The 15,562-nt window shown below is 42.4% G+C and overlaps 2 protein-coding genes across 6 annotated transcripts in view; one reads left to right on the forward strand and one right to left on the reverse strand.

Annotated features, from left to right (window-relative positions):
• SLK (STE20 like kinase) overlaps positions 1 to 12,830 on the reverse strand; it is a 65,756-nt gene extending 52,926 nt beyond the window's left edge. The window contains exons 1-2 of one of the 4 annotated variants that reach the window (XM_073354448.2): positions 12,366 to 12,830; positions 11,790 to 12,058 (exon numbers count right to left, since the gene is read on the reverse strand). In XM_073354448.2, coding sequence (XP_073210549.1) covers positions 11,790 to 11,939 — 150 coding nt within the window. In that variant the 5' untranslated portion in view covers positions 11,940 to 12,058; positions 12,366 to 12,830. Of the gene's footprint in view, positions 1 to 11,662; positions 11,768 to 11,789 lie in introns of those variants that run through there. The other 3 variants (XM_073354449.2, XM_073354450.2, XM_073354451.1) reach the window with 3 other exon arrangements.
• STN1 (STN1 subunit of CST complex) overlaps positions 12,213 to 15,562 on the forward strand; it is a 67,800-nt gene continuing 64,450 nt past the window's right edge. Inside the window, exon 1 of one of the 2 annotated variants that reach the window (XM_073354455.2) lies at positions 12,213 to 13,032. The gene's annotated coding sequence lies outside the window, so the exon portion shown is untranslated. The remainder of the gene's footprint in view (positions 13,033 to 15,562) is intronic. The other variant, XM_073354453.2, reaches the window with a different exon arrangement.

Consider the following 15,562-nt stretch of genomic DNA (forward strand, 5'->3'; position numbering starts at 1 on the left):
ACTGATAATCTAATCACAGAAAGAATTTGGGGTTTAGAATTAAATTACAATGCTTTGTATACTAACACATTTTCACTTACTCTGTGCTATACTTCACTCTTTAGTAAGTTAGATCTAAGTATGGTTTACCATGTAATATTCAAACAGTACAATATCATGAACTGGCCTACACAAAGTTGTACCTCCTACTGGAAGATGGTAAGTGTACTTAAGTGGTTGTGCGAAATGCGACAGACTGTCGAAAGACAAGCACAAAGGCAAGTAAAGATATGTATATAACTAATGTTGGTATTTCTTCACATAACTGTGCAACCTGACATTAGCATATACATTTTGTTGTTTTTAAGGCAAAATACTAAAAAGGTGATACTTCAGGCTCCAGGGCTTTAAAAAAAATGAGCGTAAATTCTTTGAGTCAGGAATGATTTGGTTATATGCTATAAGCCACCCTTGATCAAGGCTGCAGAAAGACAAATGTCACTGGACAAGAATGCCCTTTACAGGACCCAGGGTTTCCCAAAACACGTATCATAGGCTATGACTCATTTCCTGCTTGAATCACTTAAGGCCTTTTGATTCCTATACTGTCACTGCATTGAGTAGCTAGGGTTAGTTGATAAGACACAAAATTCCTTTTAACAACAAGAAGTCCAAAAATATATATTTAAACAGTCCCCTAATCAAGACTTTAGTTCCACACAGACTTGAGAACAGTTAAGCCTTGTTTACCTAAGAAATGTTCATGACTTGTGTGCCATAGTTAACATTCCACCAATGGTGGAACCTCTGGTGTAAATAGGGGAAAAGTTCTTCTACTATCATGCTCTGAGCAGGGTTAAAGACACTGGTAAAAAGGTCTGAATCTTGACCTTGTCTATACCAGTACTGATGATGCACTGTTTGGAATAATATGTATGAAAGTCTTCAACACAGAAACATCTTTAAAATTTACACTCCGATTGTTCCACAGACTGACCCAGGGCAATGCCTCAGAGCTCAGATGCCCTACTGTAGACCTCTATTCAGGCTTTTAAAAGGCAAGTGGATCACCTGATTTCAGGTTTTTGGGAACTGTTGCATTTCCACTCATATCCCTTTCATGAAAAGTGCTATATAAAAGAGATAACTAGTAGTCTTATTTCCTTAACTTCAGATGCATCTAACTGAAGATTCAGCTTCTCCTCAGGCATTCCACCTCCTTGGATAGGGGTAGAAATGAAACCAGAGTGGGAAGGAAGACAGACAAAAGGAAAAGTCTTGGATGAACAGAACTCTCCCCCCCACATCAGGAACTTCATCCTCAGTTCCCTAACCAAAGAAGAGTGGCAAAAAGTTTTCTTTTGCGCCACTTAAATAATCCAAAACAAATATACACATATAGCATTCTCTCAAGTATGATTTTCATAATTTAGTCAAATGTAAAACAATTTCATCTAGAATGTGTGTGTATTGCTCCTCTGAGGACTATTTGCATACCAAAGATGCAACTCTAAAATTGCAGCCACTTTAAATGTAAGGCCTGTTAAAAAGCAAGCAAATAAAGATTTTTTACAGCCTTTTCTCCCTCAGAAGTGGATGAACATCCAAGAAAATACAACTTCATAAATAGAGCATGAAAAATGTAATGTTTAAACATTGTTGAAAGTTATGACAGTTTGAAAATAGGACTTTATTATGGAAACCGTTGTACAACCTTAAATGGTTGCATCTGTCCTACTATATAAAGTATATACAAACAATCTGGAGAATAAAAATGTCAGTAATAGTTCAAGATGTTACAGATAGATTGTTAACTATAATAGACTATGCATAGATTTCTGGACCTTAAAAATTAGAAATGTTGTAAGTATAGGTGATACAGAGTACTAGAAAACCCTTCAGAAATTAAAGTAAGGGTTTCTTATTTCAAATAAGGTACTTAACTAGAGTGGCAGAACAATTTATATAGCTGAGCTCACGTTTTGGAAAAGATGACTGCCTGGTAAAGGAAAGGGAGTGATCATGAACATATTCTATATTTATCCTCTGTGCCCTTGTGTGCTCACTGCATTCAAGAGTAAAATGTAGACAACACATTATTCATATAATCAGGACCCATAGTGCAAAACTCTCATACACCAAATGACTTATAAGAATATACATAAAATGATGGGGCATTAAACAACTTGTGCTATCCATCTTGCTTATTTAAAACATTTAATTGGTGTGGGTATGATGAAGAGAAACCTTTTACAATGAATAAAGATGACCATCTTCAGTAGGGATCCATTAAAAATATAAATCGTAAAATTCTCAAACAATAGTTTACTGATTGTAGGTAAGTTTTTTCTGCTCTATCCATTCCTTCTCAAAACCACAAAGTGATGGAGGCAACAAGGAAGCATACACAGTTATGTGCAACAAGACTGTTTCTTACTGTTTAATCATGAGAAAGACTGCCTTATTCTTACCTGATACTCTCATGTTCTTTAATAAAATCATTTACAATAGTGTGAAAAATAAAGTTAACACTCTTACTCCATACTTCTTGGTGCCCTGCAACATTAAGGATAGTTTTGACTTTGAGCAGCTGACCAAGCTGATCAGTGAGACTAAAAAAATCCTTTGTTTTCTATACATGGTAAGCTTTCAGCTTTGTTTCAAAAGTCATATCCAGAAGACAAACTCTTTAGGCTTGTTTAACATAATGATGAGGTATACTTAGGAGGTAGAGAATAAATAAAGAATTTGAGTTTGTAAGTGTTTTAATTAAATAACAGTAAACAATGCAGTTATTTGAAGAATTCATGTTACATCTGAGTAAAAGTAAACTGAAGTGTGGTCTACATCTAAAACATAGATCAACCTAGATATGTTGCCCAAAAGTGTGAAAAATTCACACCCATGAGACACAAGCTGAAACAAGAAGCTGGCAGCATTATCTCCCATAAATGTAAACAAACTTGTTTGTTTGAGCGATGGGCTGAACAAGAAGTAGGACTGAGTGGATCTGTAGGCTCTAAAGTGATTGTACTACAGTAATTGTATTAGGTGAATTGAAAAATACTATTTTTTATACAAAACACTTGCACTGTAAAAAACAAAAATATAAAGTGAGCAGTGTACACTTTATATTCTTTGTGATAACTGAAATCAATATATTTCAAAAGGTAGAAAATATCCAAACCTATTTAAATAAATGGTATTTTATCATTGTTTAACAGTGTGATTTATCACACTATTAATTTTTTTAATCGCTTGACAGCCTTAGTAAAGACATAAGATTTCACTGTATAATATAACCAAGACATGTTCCAACACGTTCTGGAGGTCAGTCACAAATAAGGTCCCCAGAGACAAAAGGCTAGCCAAATGCCTCAGCCAGGTGTCAACAAGACCAAATAGACCACCACCTGGCCACTCCTCGGCAGGAGAGATGGTGCAGGTTAAAAAAAAAGAAATCTACATTTTGACAAAGAAGCAGTTTAAGGTTTCTGGCCACACTGACTTTGTCTCCTGAACATCAGGTGGAGATGATTCTTGTGAAAGAGAAAGGGCTATAAAAAGAGAGGGCAGATGGCCCAAATCATCTCTCCCTAGCTCTCTGCCCACAGCATCATCAACACCTGAAGAACAAGAGAAGCAGCACTGGACTGGAAGAGAGATCCTGACTGAAAGAGGTTGTCAGTAAGACTGCTGGAACATGTGGTGAGAGAGATCTTTGCTTTATATTCATTTAGCTTAAGTTAGGTGTTGGTTATAAAGAAATAAAAGGTAAAATGCAGCTAAGTCTGAATTATATACCTCATTACTTGTAGTCACTTAAAAGCTATCTTTCTGTAGTTAATAGTTGTTTTGTTGTTTTATCTATCTACACCAATACATTTGGGTTGAAGTGTCTGGGAAATTCCATTTGGGATAACAAGATTTTTGCATATCATTTTCTATTAATAAATAACTGACTTTATATGAACTTATATTGTCCAGGAGGGTGCTCTGCAATACAAGATGCACACTTCTGGGGGGAAGTTTAGGACTGGAAGTTTGCTGGTGTTGTCCTGCAGTGCAATTCATGGGTGGCTGGCTACAGCAGGGAGTGATTTACATGCCAGAGACAGTGTGAGAGCAGACCAGAAGTGATTGCTCTCATAACAAAGTAGTGTAAAAGGCACCCCAGGTTGTGGAATTGACGGGACACAGTTGTCTATCAGTCCAGATTGTACCCTAGGCAATGACACAGTGTCACCCTGCAAAGAGCAACTGGGCTGGTGAGAGCCAGCATGAAACCTTATGCTTGTGGGCTTGCTACTGATATCCAGGATCTGAACTATATCTGCACTGCATAAAGATCCCCACCGAAGGTTACAGGGCAGCCAGTGACAGAATCCGTTGCTAGTCTCGGTGGACCGCAAAACATCATAACATGTATAAAGGCATAAAAGTGCTTTTGCTGGTATAGCTTATTTTGCTTGGGGAAACAGTATAAGCTATACCATCAAAAGTACTTTTTGCCAATATAAGCTGCATCTATATTAGGTGGGTTTCCCAGTATAACTGTACCAGCAAACATTTTCTAGTGTAGATTAGGTTTAGTAGAAAATTTGGAAAAATTGGAGACTGTGGCTGTTCTGGACAACTTTCTCTCTCTTTCAACCCAAAAAGCAATGGTAGAGAGAAGAATGGGCTTTGTTAGGCCAAGGAAATTTCATCACTTTGTATACCTATGCTATGTCAGCAAAAATGCCAAGTCAAAAATGAAGTTGAGAAACTCTTGTTGCCTTCATATAGAGCAAAACAGGATTCGGATTTTCTGAATTCTGATAAGAAAACAGTACAGGTCCTGTAAATATCTAACATGAGCTAAAGTTTTGTCACCCTAGACCTGGGACAATAACTGGACAAAACAAGAAGCACGAACATTTTTGAAGAACTAAAATATTTGCAAGACAATTTTTTCTGATGAATAATTGTATACGGAAATAGGATCCTGCACTTAGACCAAGAGATTGTAGGGAGCAGACTTATTGGCAGAGCTTTCTCTAGAGGCGCCTGGGTGGAAAACACTGCCTAGATGTTAGGAAAGTTCATATCCTTCTGTAAGTTAATGAAGTTTTAAGCAATTTTCTTCTCATAAGCCAAGATGGCAGATTAAACTGGAAGTGGGTCCTGGCCACTTCTGATTGATTCAGAGGGCTAAGTGGGGCATTCTTGCAGTTAAATTAGTCATGCATACTCGTAAAATACAGGATCCTTAACAGTGAATTTTAGGAGTATAGCAAGACCAACCCATGAACAACGTTATGTACACCAAAGGCTTGTTTACCCATAATCCGAACACCAAATTAAATAAATCAGTTTAGAAAGTGATTTGATGAAACCTGTTATGCGGTAGCTCCTAATTTCAGTTTGAGTTCCTTATATCGATTTAGTTTAAATCAGTTAGTCATTGAATTAAATAAATATATGGCCTTTTAATCTGAAACAAGAGAGACCACATAAGGGGTTTCACCAGTTTAACCAAATCACTTTCTAAACCAATTTACCTTGTAGCTACAACTGTGAGTAGACCATCCCTCAGAATGATTTTCCAAAGAGTCAGACCTTGACCAAATCAAAGAATTTGCGTCAGAGCTATTTTTTTTCCTTTAAAATATATATATATATATATTTTCACTGAGGGCCATTCTCCCTGAAAAATTTCAAATATATAAAAACAATAGGGAAAGTTTTTTCCCCTCCACTCTCTTCATACTCAGAAGTAACTTAATTGCTTTTGTTCAAACTCCCTCAACAATTAACCCCCCAGCACACAGCAAACCAGGGGAAAAAATTCTGCCTAAAAAGTGGAAGTTTTGAGTGACTGAAAACTAACTAGAATGAAAAGCCTTATCCAACCTTAACCATCCCTATGAGAAAGGCCAGCAGCAATCTCCAGTTATGTAGCCTCTCCGATCTAGCTGGGAGAGATTTGCAGTGGGAATATTAGTTTTTAATTGACTATTGAGAAGTTTTACCTAACTAGTATGAAAGATATTTCTAAATGTTATTTAGAAGTTCCGTAAGTTAATGAACCTGAATGCATGGATAGCCCATTTCAACCCGCCAGGGCTAAGACAACATGAGCAGATCAGTACAAGTGCTTCCAGTACCAGAAAATTTTACTATTTATTGAACTGGGATAACTCTTGTTACTATATTCCAATGACATGGCTGTTTTATTGCAAACTTCAAAAGGCCTCTGCCAGTTATGATCCTGTTTTTCTTTTTAGTGCACTTTGAGACCCGGTTCTCAATTGGAATAAGATCATCATCATCATATTTGGGAAAAATCCTCTTGAAATTGAGTGGAAGATAGAAGGCCACCTTGTAGAACAAGTCTCTGCTTTTACTTATTTAGGGAAAAAGTTTCATCATCTGGGCCATTCGTCACATTATCATAAAAACTTAAAACAAAAGGCCCTTAGTTCTGCTCAAGGGGTGTGCTCTGTTCTACCTGCTTGCATGGGGGAACAGAGTTTCCCCAGTGCCAAGAATTTTTAATGCTGAAATAATAAGGCAGATACTCTGCGTGGTCAAAGTTTGCTTTAGAGGCCAAGTTTCAGCCTTAGCGATCATTCAAATAATTTTCTGAGGAAACTTTATTCCTTCATTTTCTCACCCCCTCCGCCTTGTTTTTATGTGCCACGGTACGTGTTTTTTAGTAGAACTGTACATAGTAGAGCTTGTACTGCTTTTCTTAAATTTTGGTTGAAGATCTGTACTTTTCCAGATTATAGATTGCCCCATTTTGCCTTCAAGAGATGGAAGGAACAACCTGTGTATTGTTTCCATGGTATAAGACACTCCAATTTATTATAGCTAGCTTGAGTTTTTCTATTACTCAGCTATTGTCAATATATTTTAATCAGCATCATCAACTACTCCAACAGTGAAAGATATTACCTCAAAAAGAAGATCTGGCTGTGATTCATAAGTCTAAGTTTGCCTTTGGGTTCTCTACTTTGAAGATGGTCACGTTTTTATTTTAATGAGTTATCAAATCCTCATTTAATCAAGATTCCAAACCATGGAAATTGCTATCCTTAGAGGCAGATATGAACAAGTTCCTTCACATCTTTATTTTTGCCTAGGTAAATCTAGAGTGTTGGAAGACCTACTTCATTATTTTTGAACTGCAGAATTTTTCAGCTTCAGAGAGCACAGTGGATTTTACCTCTTTTGTATTCTTTTTTTTTTTTTTACATCATTTAAAAAGATAATGTTTTAAGTATTTTCTCAATCCCTGGTAGTAGTTACATCAGTGGCAATTTTTGCTCTTTTAGCATTGCACCAAAGAAGAGTTTTTATGCGTTCTGATTGACATTTTAATTACATGAATGTTTCTGTTTTACATTGTGTATGTTTAACATTTTGTATGTGCAAAAGACATGTCATATGCAATCTAATAAAACTGAATTGAACTGGAATCATAAATGATTAGAAAGAGAAAAAGAACCCTACCATTAGCAGAAAAAAAATGTAACCCACAAATTAGATATCCAAAAGACTTCAACTACATTTTGTTAGGTTAATATATCCTGTATTAAATAAATTTATATTAATAAAATCAATCCAGTCATAATTTCATATGACCAATAGTAACAAATATGTTAAACTTTTTTCTTGTAGGGGGTACTTAAGCATATTTTGTCAACCGAAAATGAATTATGACAACTTAAAAGATGTTTCTAAATGTAAGCTATAGCAAGTAAGCAACCCGGTCTTTGAGTTGCATTAAATACACAAGAAACACTAAATCTGATTTGTTTAGTGCTCTATTATAAATCTGCTGAAAAACTGAGAATACGCACTTTCACACAAAGGTTCCTAGGGTCTTAACAGTTACATAAAAAGATGTTTTAGTCTACTTAAATCCAGTTCAGAGAAAACTGGGCTGTGGAAGTAGTATGTTATTTCCCTTAAGCTTCTGACATTATGGTATCCATGAAAATTATGTTCACTCCAGGAATAAAAAACTACTATAAGAAGACACTTCTGAGTACTCTTCACTGCTTTTATGCAAAATAACAAATGTGGCTTGATTTAGATTCACTGGGTAAAAGGCTTTAAGAGACAGGATCTACTTAATTAACATGGTTTGGCTGCTAGTTTCAGAATGGAATTGTGACTGAACAGCTCTATTTGCCCCACCCCCTTTTGGATGCCAGATAAAGCTCTAATCACTTTTCAACAGATTTATTTATACTTGCTTTGTAATTTAACCATTTACTGGTATTCAAGATGTAGTTAATATATATATACACACACACACACTACTAAAGCATGTTAATGACATTAGCAAAGCCTGGCATGCTCAAAAAGATTATTTGGAGGCGAGGGGAGCGGAGAGGAGTAGTTTTTCCAAAATGTGTTGGCATGAATTCATTGCTTTATAAATCACTAAATACAAATTGTCTTTAAAAGGCAACAGTTCTGTTTTATTGAAATAATTCAACATCCTTCCAATAATTTTAGTCAAATATGTATCCTGGCAGTTTCTAAACAGAAACGCATATGTCAAGGAGTTAAGATTGTGATGTACTCTAACACTTGGAACTAAGAAGTTTCTGTGCAACAGCCTCAGTGAACAAGCTGCAATACATATAGGATGTGTAGTTTAGATATCTCCCTCTCAAACTATAAATAGAAACAAGTGGAACTCCTCAGAAAATAAGAGCAATCCTACTCATAGATATCTGCCACTTTCCATTTTTTAAAATTGAATAGTTTTAAGTAGTGTTAAAATATGTGAAAATTGACAGATTTTTGCATTCAACTAAAAAAGTTTGAGAGCGCACAAGTAACAAGACTGTGGAATTCCAAGTGTCATTCTGAATACTATAATCTAAATACCAAGATTCTCTAAAAATATTTTTAGTTTGAAAATTGTGAACAACTTCAGCATTTAAAAGTTTTGTTTTCTGAATGCAGAGACATCATCAAATTAGAAGTCACACTTTCTGCTGAAAAATGTGTACTTACTGTGGGGGGAGGAGGAGGGAGCGAAATCTCTTTTATTAGGTTTACTTCCTTCACATGCAAAATGCACAGTTTCACTGTTCTGTTGGTCAATTGCACTTTCTGCCTCATGCACTAGTATGACAACGTCACTGGTGGTGCTCTCAGAGGAGCTCACTACATGATTTTACCCAGATCCTGCAGATAGTGTGTTTGTCACTAGCGGCTGAAACTGAAGAGGAGGCATGTGTGGGCACATGGAAAGGATGTGCCAGAGAACCGTTTAGTGGTGTTGCTCTGGGGCCTGCCCACTCTCCCCTGCTGGAAAGACCATTATAATAATCAGAAGAAAATTTAAAAAAAAAACACTTATGAAGTTTCAAAAAAAAATTTGAGTCCATACATGCTATTTATGAGGGTGCTCTGCTATATCAGATTTGACTGAGATTTTCAAAACAATCTAAAGGATTTAGATACACATCATCCATTCATTTTCTTGGAAGATGTACCAATCCCCTATACCGATTTGAAAATCTCAACTTTGCTTTAAAAAAATAAAATCAAGTTCTGTGTTCCTTTAACAGGATGTTGTTTACATACAAGAGTCCTGAAAACCAGACTCTGGAATTAGAACAAGTTTTCTGACTTTGGCTATATCTTACACTACGGACTATGTTGGCAAAACTTACGTTGCTCAGGTGTGTAAATATTACACCCGCCTGAGTGACATAAGCGCTTGTATGCACAGTGCCATGTTAGTGGGAGAGCTTCTCCCATCGACATACCTTCTGCCACTTGCGGAGGTGAGTTTTTATGCTGATGGGGGAAGCTCTTCAACAGATGCGCTGCAGCGGCACAGCAGTCTCGGTACAGCTACAGCACAGCAGCGCTGTACCTAGACATGGCCCTAGCGAAAAGGAAGGCATGCAAGAGATGCTACTTACAAAAACATTAATGGAAAGTGTTATTCCCTTTAACAATTTGGAAAAGAAACATAAGAAAATGCAAAATTACTTCTGTCCAGAATAGCTGCTATTTGCTGGAGGATAAGGAATCCTTATAAGCCAGTGGTTCTCAACCACGATGCAGGGCCGCCTGGGGGTCCGTGAGCAGGTTTCAGGGGTCCGCCAAGCAGGGCTGGCATTAGACTTGCTGGGTCCCAGGGCAGAAAGCCAAAGCCCCACTCCCAGGGGCTAAAGCCCAGGGCTCCAAGCTCCACCACCCAGGGCTGAAGCCAAAGCCTGAGCAACTTAGCTTCGCAGGGCCCCCTGTGGCAAAGGGCCCAATGCAACTGCCCTGCTTGCTACCCCCTAACCCTGGCTTTTATATGCAGAAAAACAGTTGTTGTGGCACAGGTGGGCTGTGGTGGGGACGACGACACACAACTCAAAAAGAAAAAGATTGAGAACCCCTGGTGTAAATGATCTTGTAGTCCCACTGAAATGCAGTATTTTAAACATGAAAACTTCTTGACTGAAACAACTAGTTACTTTCCAGCAACAATGCATCTGGTATCCTTTTTTCTACACTCTATCCCTATCCCATGAACCTGCTCAAGATATCACCTTCCTGCACCATGTCTGTTCCCTAATGAGCTTGAGGATGCTGTTCTCTCCTCGCCACCGAGAAACATCGAACATAAGAATGGTCTGACCAAGTATGGCCAAAGGTCCATCCAGCCCAGTATCCAGTCTGCAGACAGTGGCCAATGCCAGGTGCCCCAGAGGGAGTGAACCTAACAGGTAATGATCAAGTGATCTCTCTCCTGCCATCCATCTCCACCTTCTGACAAACAGAGGGTAGGGACACCATTCCTTACCCATCCTGGCTAATAGGTTAAGTCCTTTAATGACTATCTAGTTCTCTTTTAAACCCTGTTATAGTCCTAGCCTTCACAACCTCCTCAGGCAAGGAGTTCCACAGGAACATGCCTGTCATGCACTCCATAAAACAAACTAGAGGCATTGACACCCTGTGTGAAACCCAAAGCCAGCAGAGAAGACTGTTTGAAGGCATGAGTTTATTTCTTGCCATTTATCTGATAGCGTCTTTATGAAACAAATTTAAAACTATTACAATGTAGGTTTCTTCTGTGAAGGTTCATCTAGTAAGTAGCCTATAAAAATATAGCTTATATTGCTATATTTCAACATTTTATATCAAGTCATTGAAACAAGTTAGGACAACCAACACACACATCCTTAAAAAAGGAAAACCTGGATAGCCCTGGGGCATTTAATTCAATCTGATGAGAGAACAAGGTATTTTATTAAGGCAAATGGACTCATTAAAAATATCACAAGATCAGCACTCAAGCCACTATAAGAGACATTTAAGTCTATTTTACTTTTAAGTGTGATATTTTACAAAAAAGTAGCTAAGGAAAGAAAATTGAGCTTATGCTTGACTAGAGAAGCCTATCCCTTGATAGATTAAAAGCCAGACTGAACAAAACACTGGAAGGAAAAAAAAATGCAGGAGCAGGGAACAACTCAGCAGTGGCAGGCTGGAGGAGAGGGCGGGACCATGACCTAATAGGACTTTCCCATCTCCAGTTTCTATAATTCTTTGTGATGATCAGGATTTTCAGGTAGCCCAGTGCTGTCAATGTTTTAGCTGTGTGACTGGGCACATCATAACCTATTTGCCTCAGTTTCCCAAAGTGTAAAATAGGCAAAATACTTACCTATGTTAGAAAGATGCTTTGAGATGCTCAGACGACAGGCCTTATGGAAAGGCAAGCTTGCGATGCACTTATTCCAAGAAACTATACCATATGAGACTTAGCTGCCACTTCTCAAGTTTTCTCTTACCTTGAACACTTTACCAAAAGCACCATCTCCCAGCTCGCCTATAATCTCCCAGAACTCCTCCGGATTCAAGTCTCTCTTGACGTGCTCATATTGTTTCTTTTTCTTCTCGCCACCGAGCTTAAAGATTTTACGAAAGTTAAAGAAAGACATTTTTTCCTCCCTTAAAAAAAAACAAAAACGGTTCCCAAAAAAAACTGAAAGAAAACCGCAGAGGGTGGGAACAGCAGCAGCAGCAGCAGCGTCTCACGATGTGTCTGTCACTCCACCTTCTGCAAGGGAAAAGCTAAGCAGTGTCTTGGCAAGTGTGCTGTCCCGCACGCGCGCCCCCCCCCCCACGCCGCCGCCCGTGGAAAGCCCCCGGCCCGGGGGTGCTCCGCTGAGGCAGGGCGTGGGGTGAGTTCGCCCCCCGCCCTCGGTGCTTAGAGGGCTGGGTTATTTCCCCGAATCGCTATTCGACAACAGCCGGCTGCGTGGCCGCCACACCGGCGGCAAGCGCCCGGCTCCCTGCTCGCCCCGGGGACGGTGGCTTCAGCGTCCAAGGCTGAGCGGGGACGAAGCACGAACTTCCTCACTCACATCGTCGGTGGAGGCTCCGAGCCCGCTGGAGACGGCGGGCGGTAGCCGGCACCTGGGGCCGCCTCTCCCCGGGGTGGGAGTCACCTCCTCTCGCGGAGGGGCGCGGGGTCCCCCTGCGGCCCCGGAGGAGGGGGCTGTCCGGTCCCCCTAGTCACACAGGGGAGGGCGGCAGGGTCCCAGCGGCAGGAGACGGCGTCTCCCCGCTTCCTCCTCACAGGCGCGGAGCCCAGGCGGCCGATCTCCCTCCGGGCGGCCACCGGCGTCTCCTCGCTCAGGGCCGGCTGGGGGGGGAGGGGCGGAGCGTCAGGCTCCTCCAGCCGCGGCGGCGGCGGCCTCCTTCTTCCCCCTCAGTCAGTCACTTAGTCACTCGCGCGCGCGCCTCTAGCCCCCGTCTCCGGACCCGTCTCCGGCGCCGCGCTCGCCCGGCCGGGCCTCACCTCTCTAGCGCCCCCCTCCCCCTTCCGCCGACTTTCCCCCTTTGGCGCATGCGCGCGGACAGCCGAGCCCGGAGACGTTTTCCCCCTCCTCTCACGCTCCCTGGCCGGCTGGAGAAAAGGGCGGGGTTAGAGGACCAGCTTAAACGGCCGAACGGGCGGTAACGGCCTCTTCCACGTGATCCCGGAGAGCCCGCGAGGGGCCAATGGGAGCGCGCTGAGCTCTCAGGCGGGTAAGATGGTGGGTTTTTTTTCTCGGGGGGGGGGTGTGGTTTTTTTCCTGACTGTCCTGGGGGAGGGTGTACTCCTCTTTCCTGACCGTGCCCCCCCCCAACTAGGGGGGAGACTCTCCCCTTTCCTGACCGTGCCCCCCCCCAACTAGGGGGGAGGGGGAGACTCTCCCCTTTCCTGACCGTGCCCCCCCCCCAACTAGGGGGGAGGGGAAGACTCTCCCCTTTCCTGACCGTGCCCCCCCCCCAACTAGGGGGGAGGGGAAGACTCTCCCCTTTCCTGACCGTGCCCCCCCCCAACTAGGGGGGAGGGGGAGACTCTCCCCTTTCCTGACCGTGCCCCCCCCCAACTAGGGGGAAGACTCTCCCCTTTCCTGACCGTGCCCCCCCCCAACTAGGGGGAAGACTCTCCCCTTTCCTGACCGTGCCCCCCCCCAACTAGGGGGAAGACTCTCCCCTTTCCTGACCGTGCCCCCCCCCAACTAGGGGGAAGACTCTCCCCTTTCCTGACCGTGCCCCCCCCCAACTAGGGGGAAGACTCTCCCCTTTCCTGACCGTGCCCCCCCCAACTAGGGGGGAGACTCTCCCCTTTCCTGACCGTGCCCCCCCCCAACTAGGGGGGAGGGGGAGACTCTCCCCTTTCCTGACCGTGCCCCCCCCCCAACTAGGGGGGAGGGGGAGACTCTCCCCTTTCCTGACCGTGCCCCCCCCCAACTAGGGGGGAGGGGGAGACTCTCCCCTTTCCTGACCGTGCCCCCCCAGTTGGCCCCTCCCTGACAGCCACGTGGGTAGGGGACGGGAGTTCCCTTTCCTCCCAGCTCCTTGCCTGGTAGGTTGAGGCAGGGTGTGGGTGGGTTCACCTCCATCCCCTGAGGGAGGGCACACGCTGTGATGGGAGAGTAGGGGGTTGTAAGTTTTGTGGGGCTGTTTAGCTGGAGCGGGGGGTTGTGCCAGAAGCTCTGGCCCTGTACTTTGTTTCTGAAGCAGAGGGGTTTCTAGACTAGCACTTGGTGCATTGGGGTCTCAGCAAGGTGTGATGTCATTGCGTCCTATGGGTTTGGCACCTTACGGGGTTTAAGTAATGGACTAGACTTGCTTTTTCTGCTCCCCCACTCGCTGCATCAGGGATCCTGTTGTAATGCTACTATTTTTTATATGCCACAAAAAGTGTCAGGTGCTTCACACACAAAGAAGATAGGCTGGCTGTCCTGAAGGGCTTACCATTCAAACAGACAACTCCTGAACCAGTGGGTCTCAAACTATTGTATTGGTGACCCCTTTCACACAGCAAGCCTCTGAGTGCACCCCCCCCCCCAAATTAAAAACACTTTTTATATATTTAACACCATTATAAATGGTGGAGGCAAAGCGGGGTTTGGGGTGGAGGCTGACCCCCCCCATGTAAAACTGTGTGACCCCCTGAGGGGCCCTGACCCCCAGTTTTAGAACCCCTGTCCCAGACAATGGGTAGGATGCAAGGGGAGGCAGGATGGACTTGGGCTGAGACACTGGATTGGGACTTGAGAGAGCTGGATTCCCTCCTCTGCCTCCCACCTCGGTCACTTCCTGTGTGCCATTGGGCAAACTGTGTAGCATTTTTCAGAGTAGCAGCCGTGTTAGTCTGTATCCGCAAAAAGAAAAGGAGTACTTGTGGCACCTTAGAGACTAACAAATTTATTTGAGCATAAGCTTTCGTGAGCTACAGCTCATTTCATCAGATGCATTTGATTCTCAGATGGGCCAAGCACCTCTAGTTGCTATTGGCTTAGATTGGGCATTCTGGATACTCAGGACCTCCAAAAATCAGACCCTTCATCTGTCTGTGCCTCAGTTCTCAGTCTAAAATGGGGAAGATGATGCATTCCTATCTCACGGGGTGGGCGTAGGGGATGAATATAAATTCATGCATGTCCATGAGGTACAGTACTAAGATATTACAGTGATTATATTAGTTTATAACCACTTAGGGCTTGTCTACACTTGAAATACTTCAGTGGCGCAGCTGCTATAGTGCTTCAGTGTAGACACTATCTATGCTGACGAGAGGGATTCTCCTGTCGGTGTAAGTAATCCTACTCCCTGAGAGGCGGTAGCTAGGTTGATGGAAGAATTCACAGGGGTATAAGCTGGCCATTCAGGGATGTGGATTTTTCATACCTCTGAGCTATTTAGCTAACCCGACCTAATTTTATAGTGTAGACCAGGCCTCAGATAGAAAAGCAGCTTGAGCAGTACTGTCAACAACTTCTTGTTAGTTACGGTTTTGTTTTGTTTTTTGTCTCTCATCTGTTTTATTCTCTACTATGGGAAGGGCTAAGACTTATAATACACTTGAAAGAAGTATTATTTAAGGAGGTTCTTAGAAAATGATAACGTGGTGGGGCACATTAGGAAGAAGATTTCATGGAATAAGGTACAACTAATATGGGAGAAGGGCATAGTGACGACTGGGGAAGTGGAATAAAAAGAAACAAGGGCAGAGAGGTAGGTAGGAGGTGAACTTGGCATGAAACTATTTGTGGAGGAGTGGTAA

Source organism: Lepidochelys kempii, chromosome 7 (genome assembly GCF_965140285.1).
Source record: "Lepidochelys kempii isolate rLepKem1 chromosome 7, rLepKem1.hap1, whole genome shotgun sequence".
Lineage (NCBI taxonomy): Eukaryota > Metazoa > Chordata > Testudines > Cheloniidae > Lepidochelys > Lepidochelys kempii.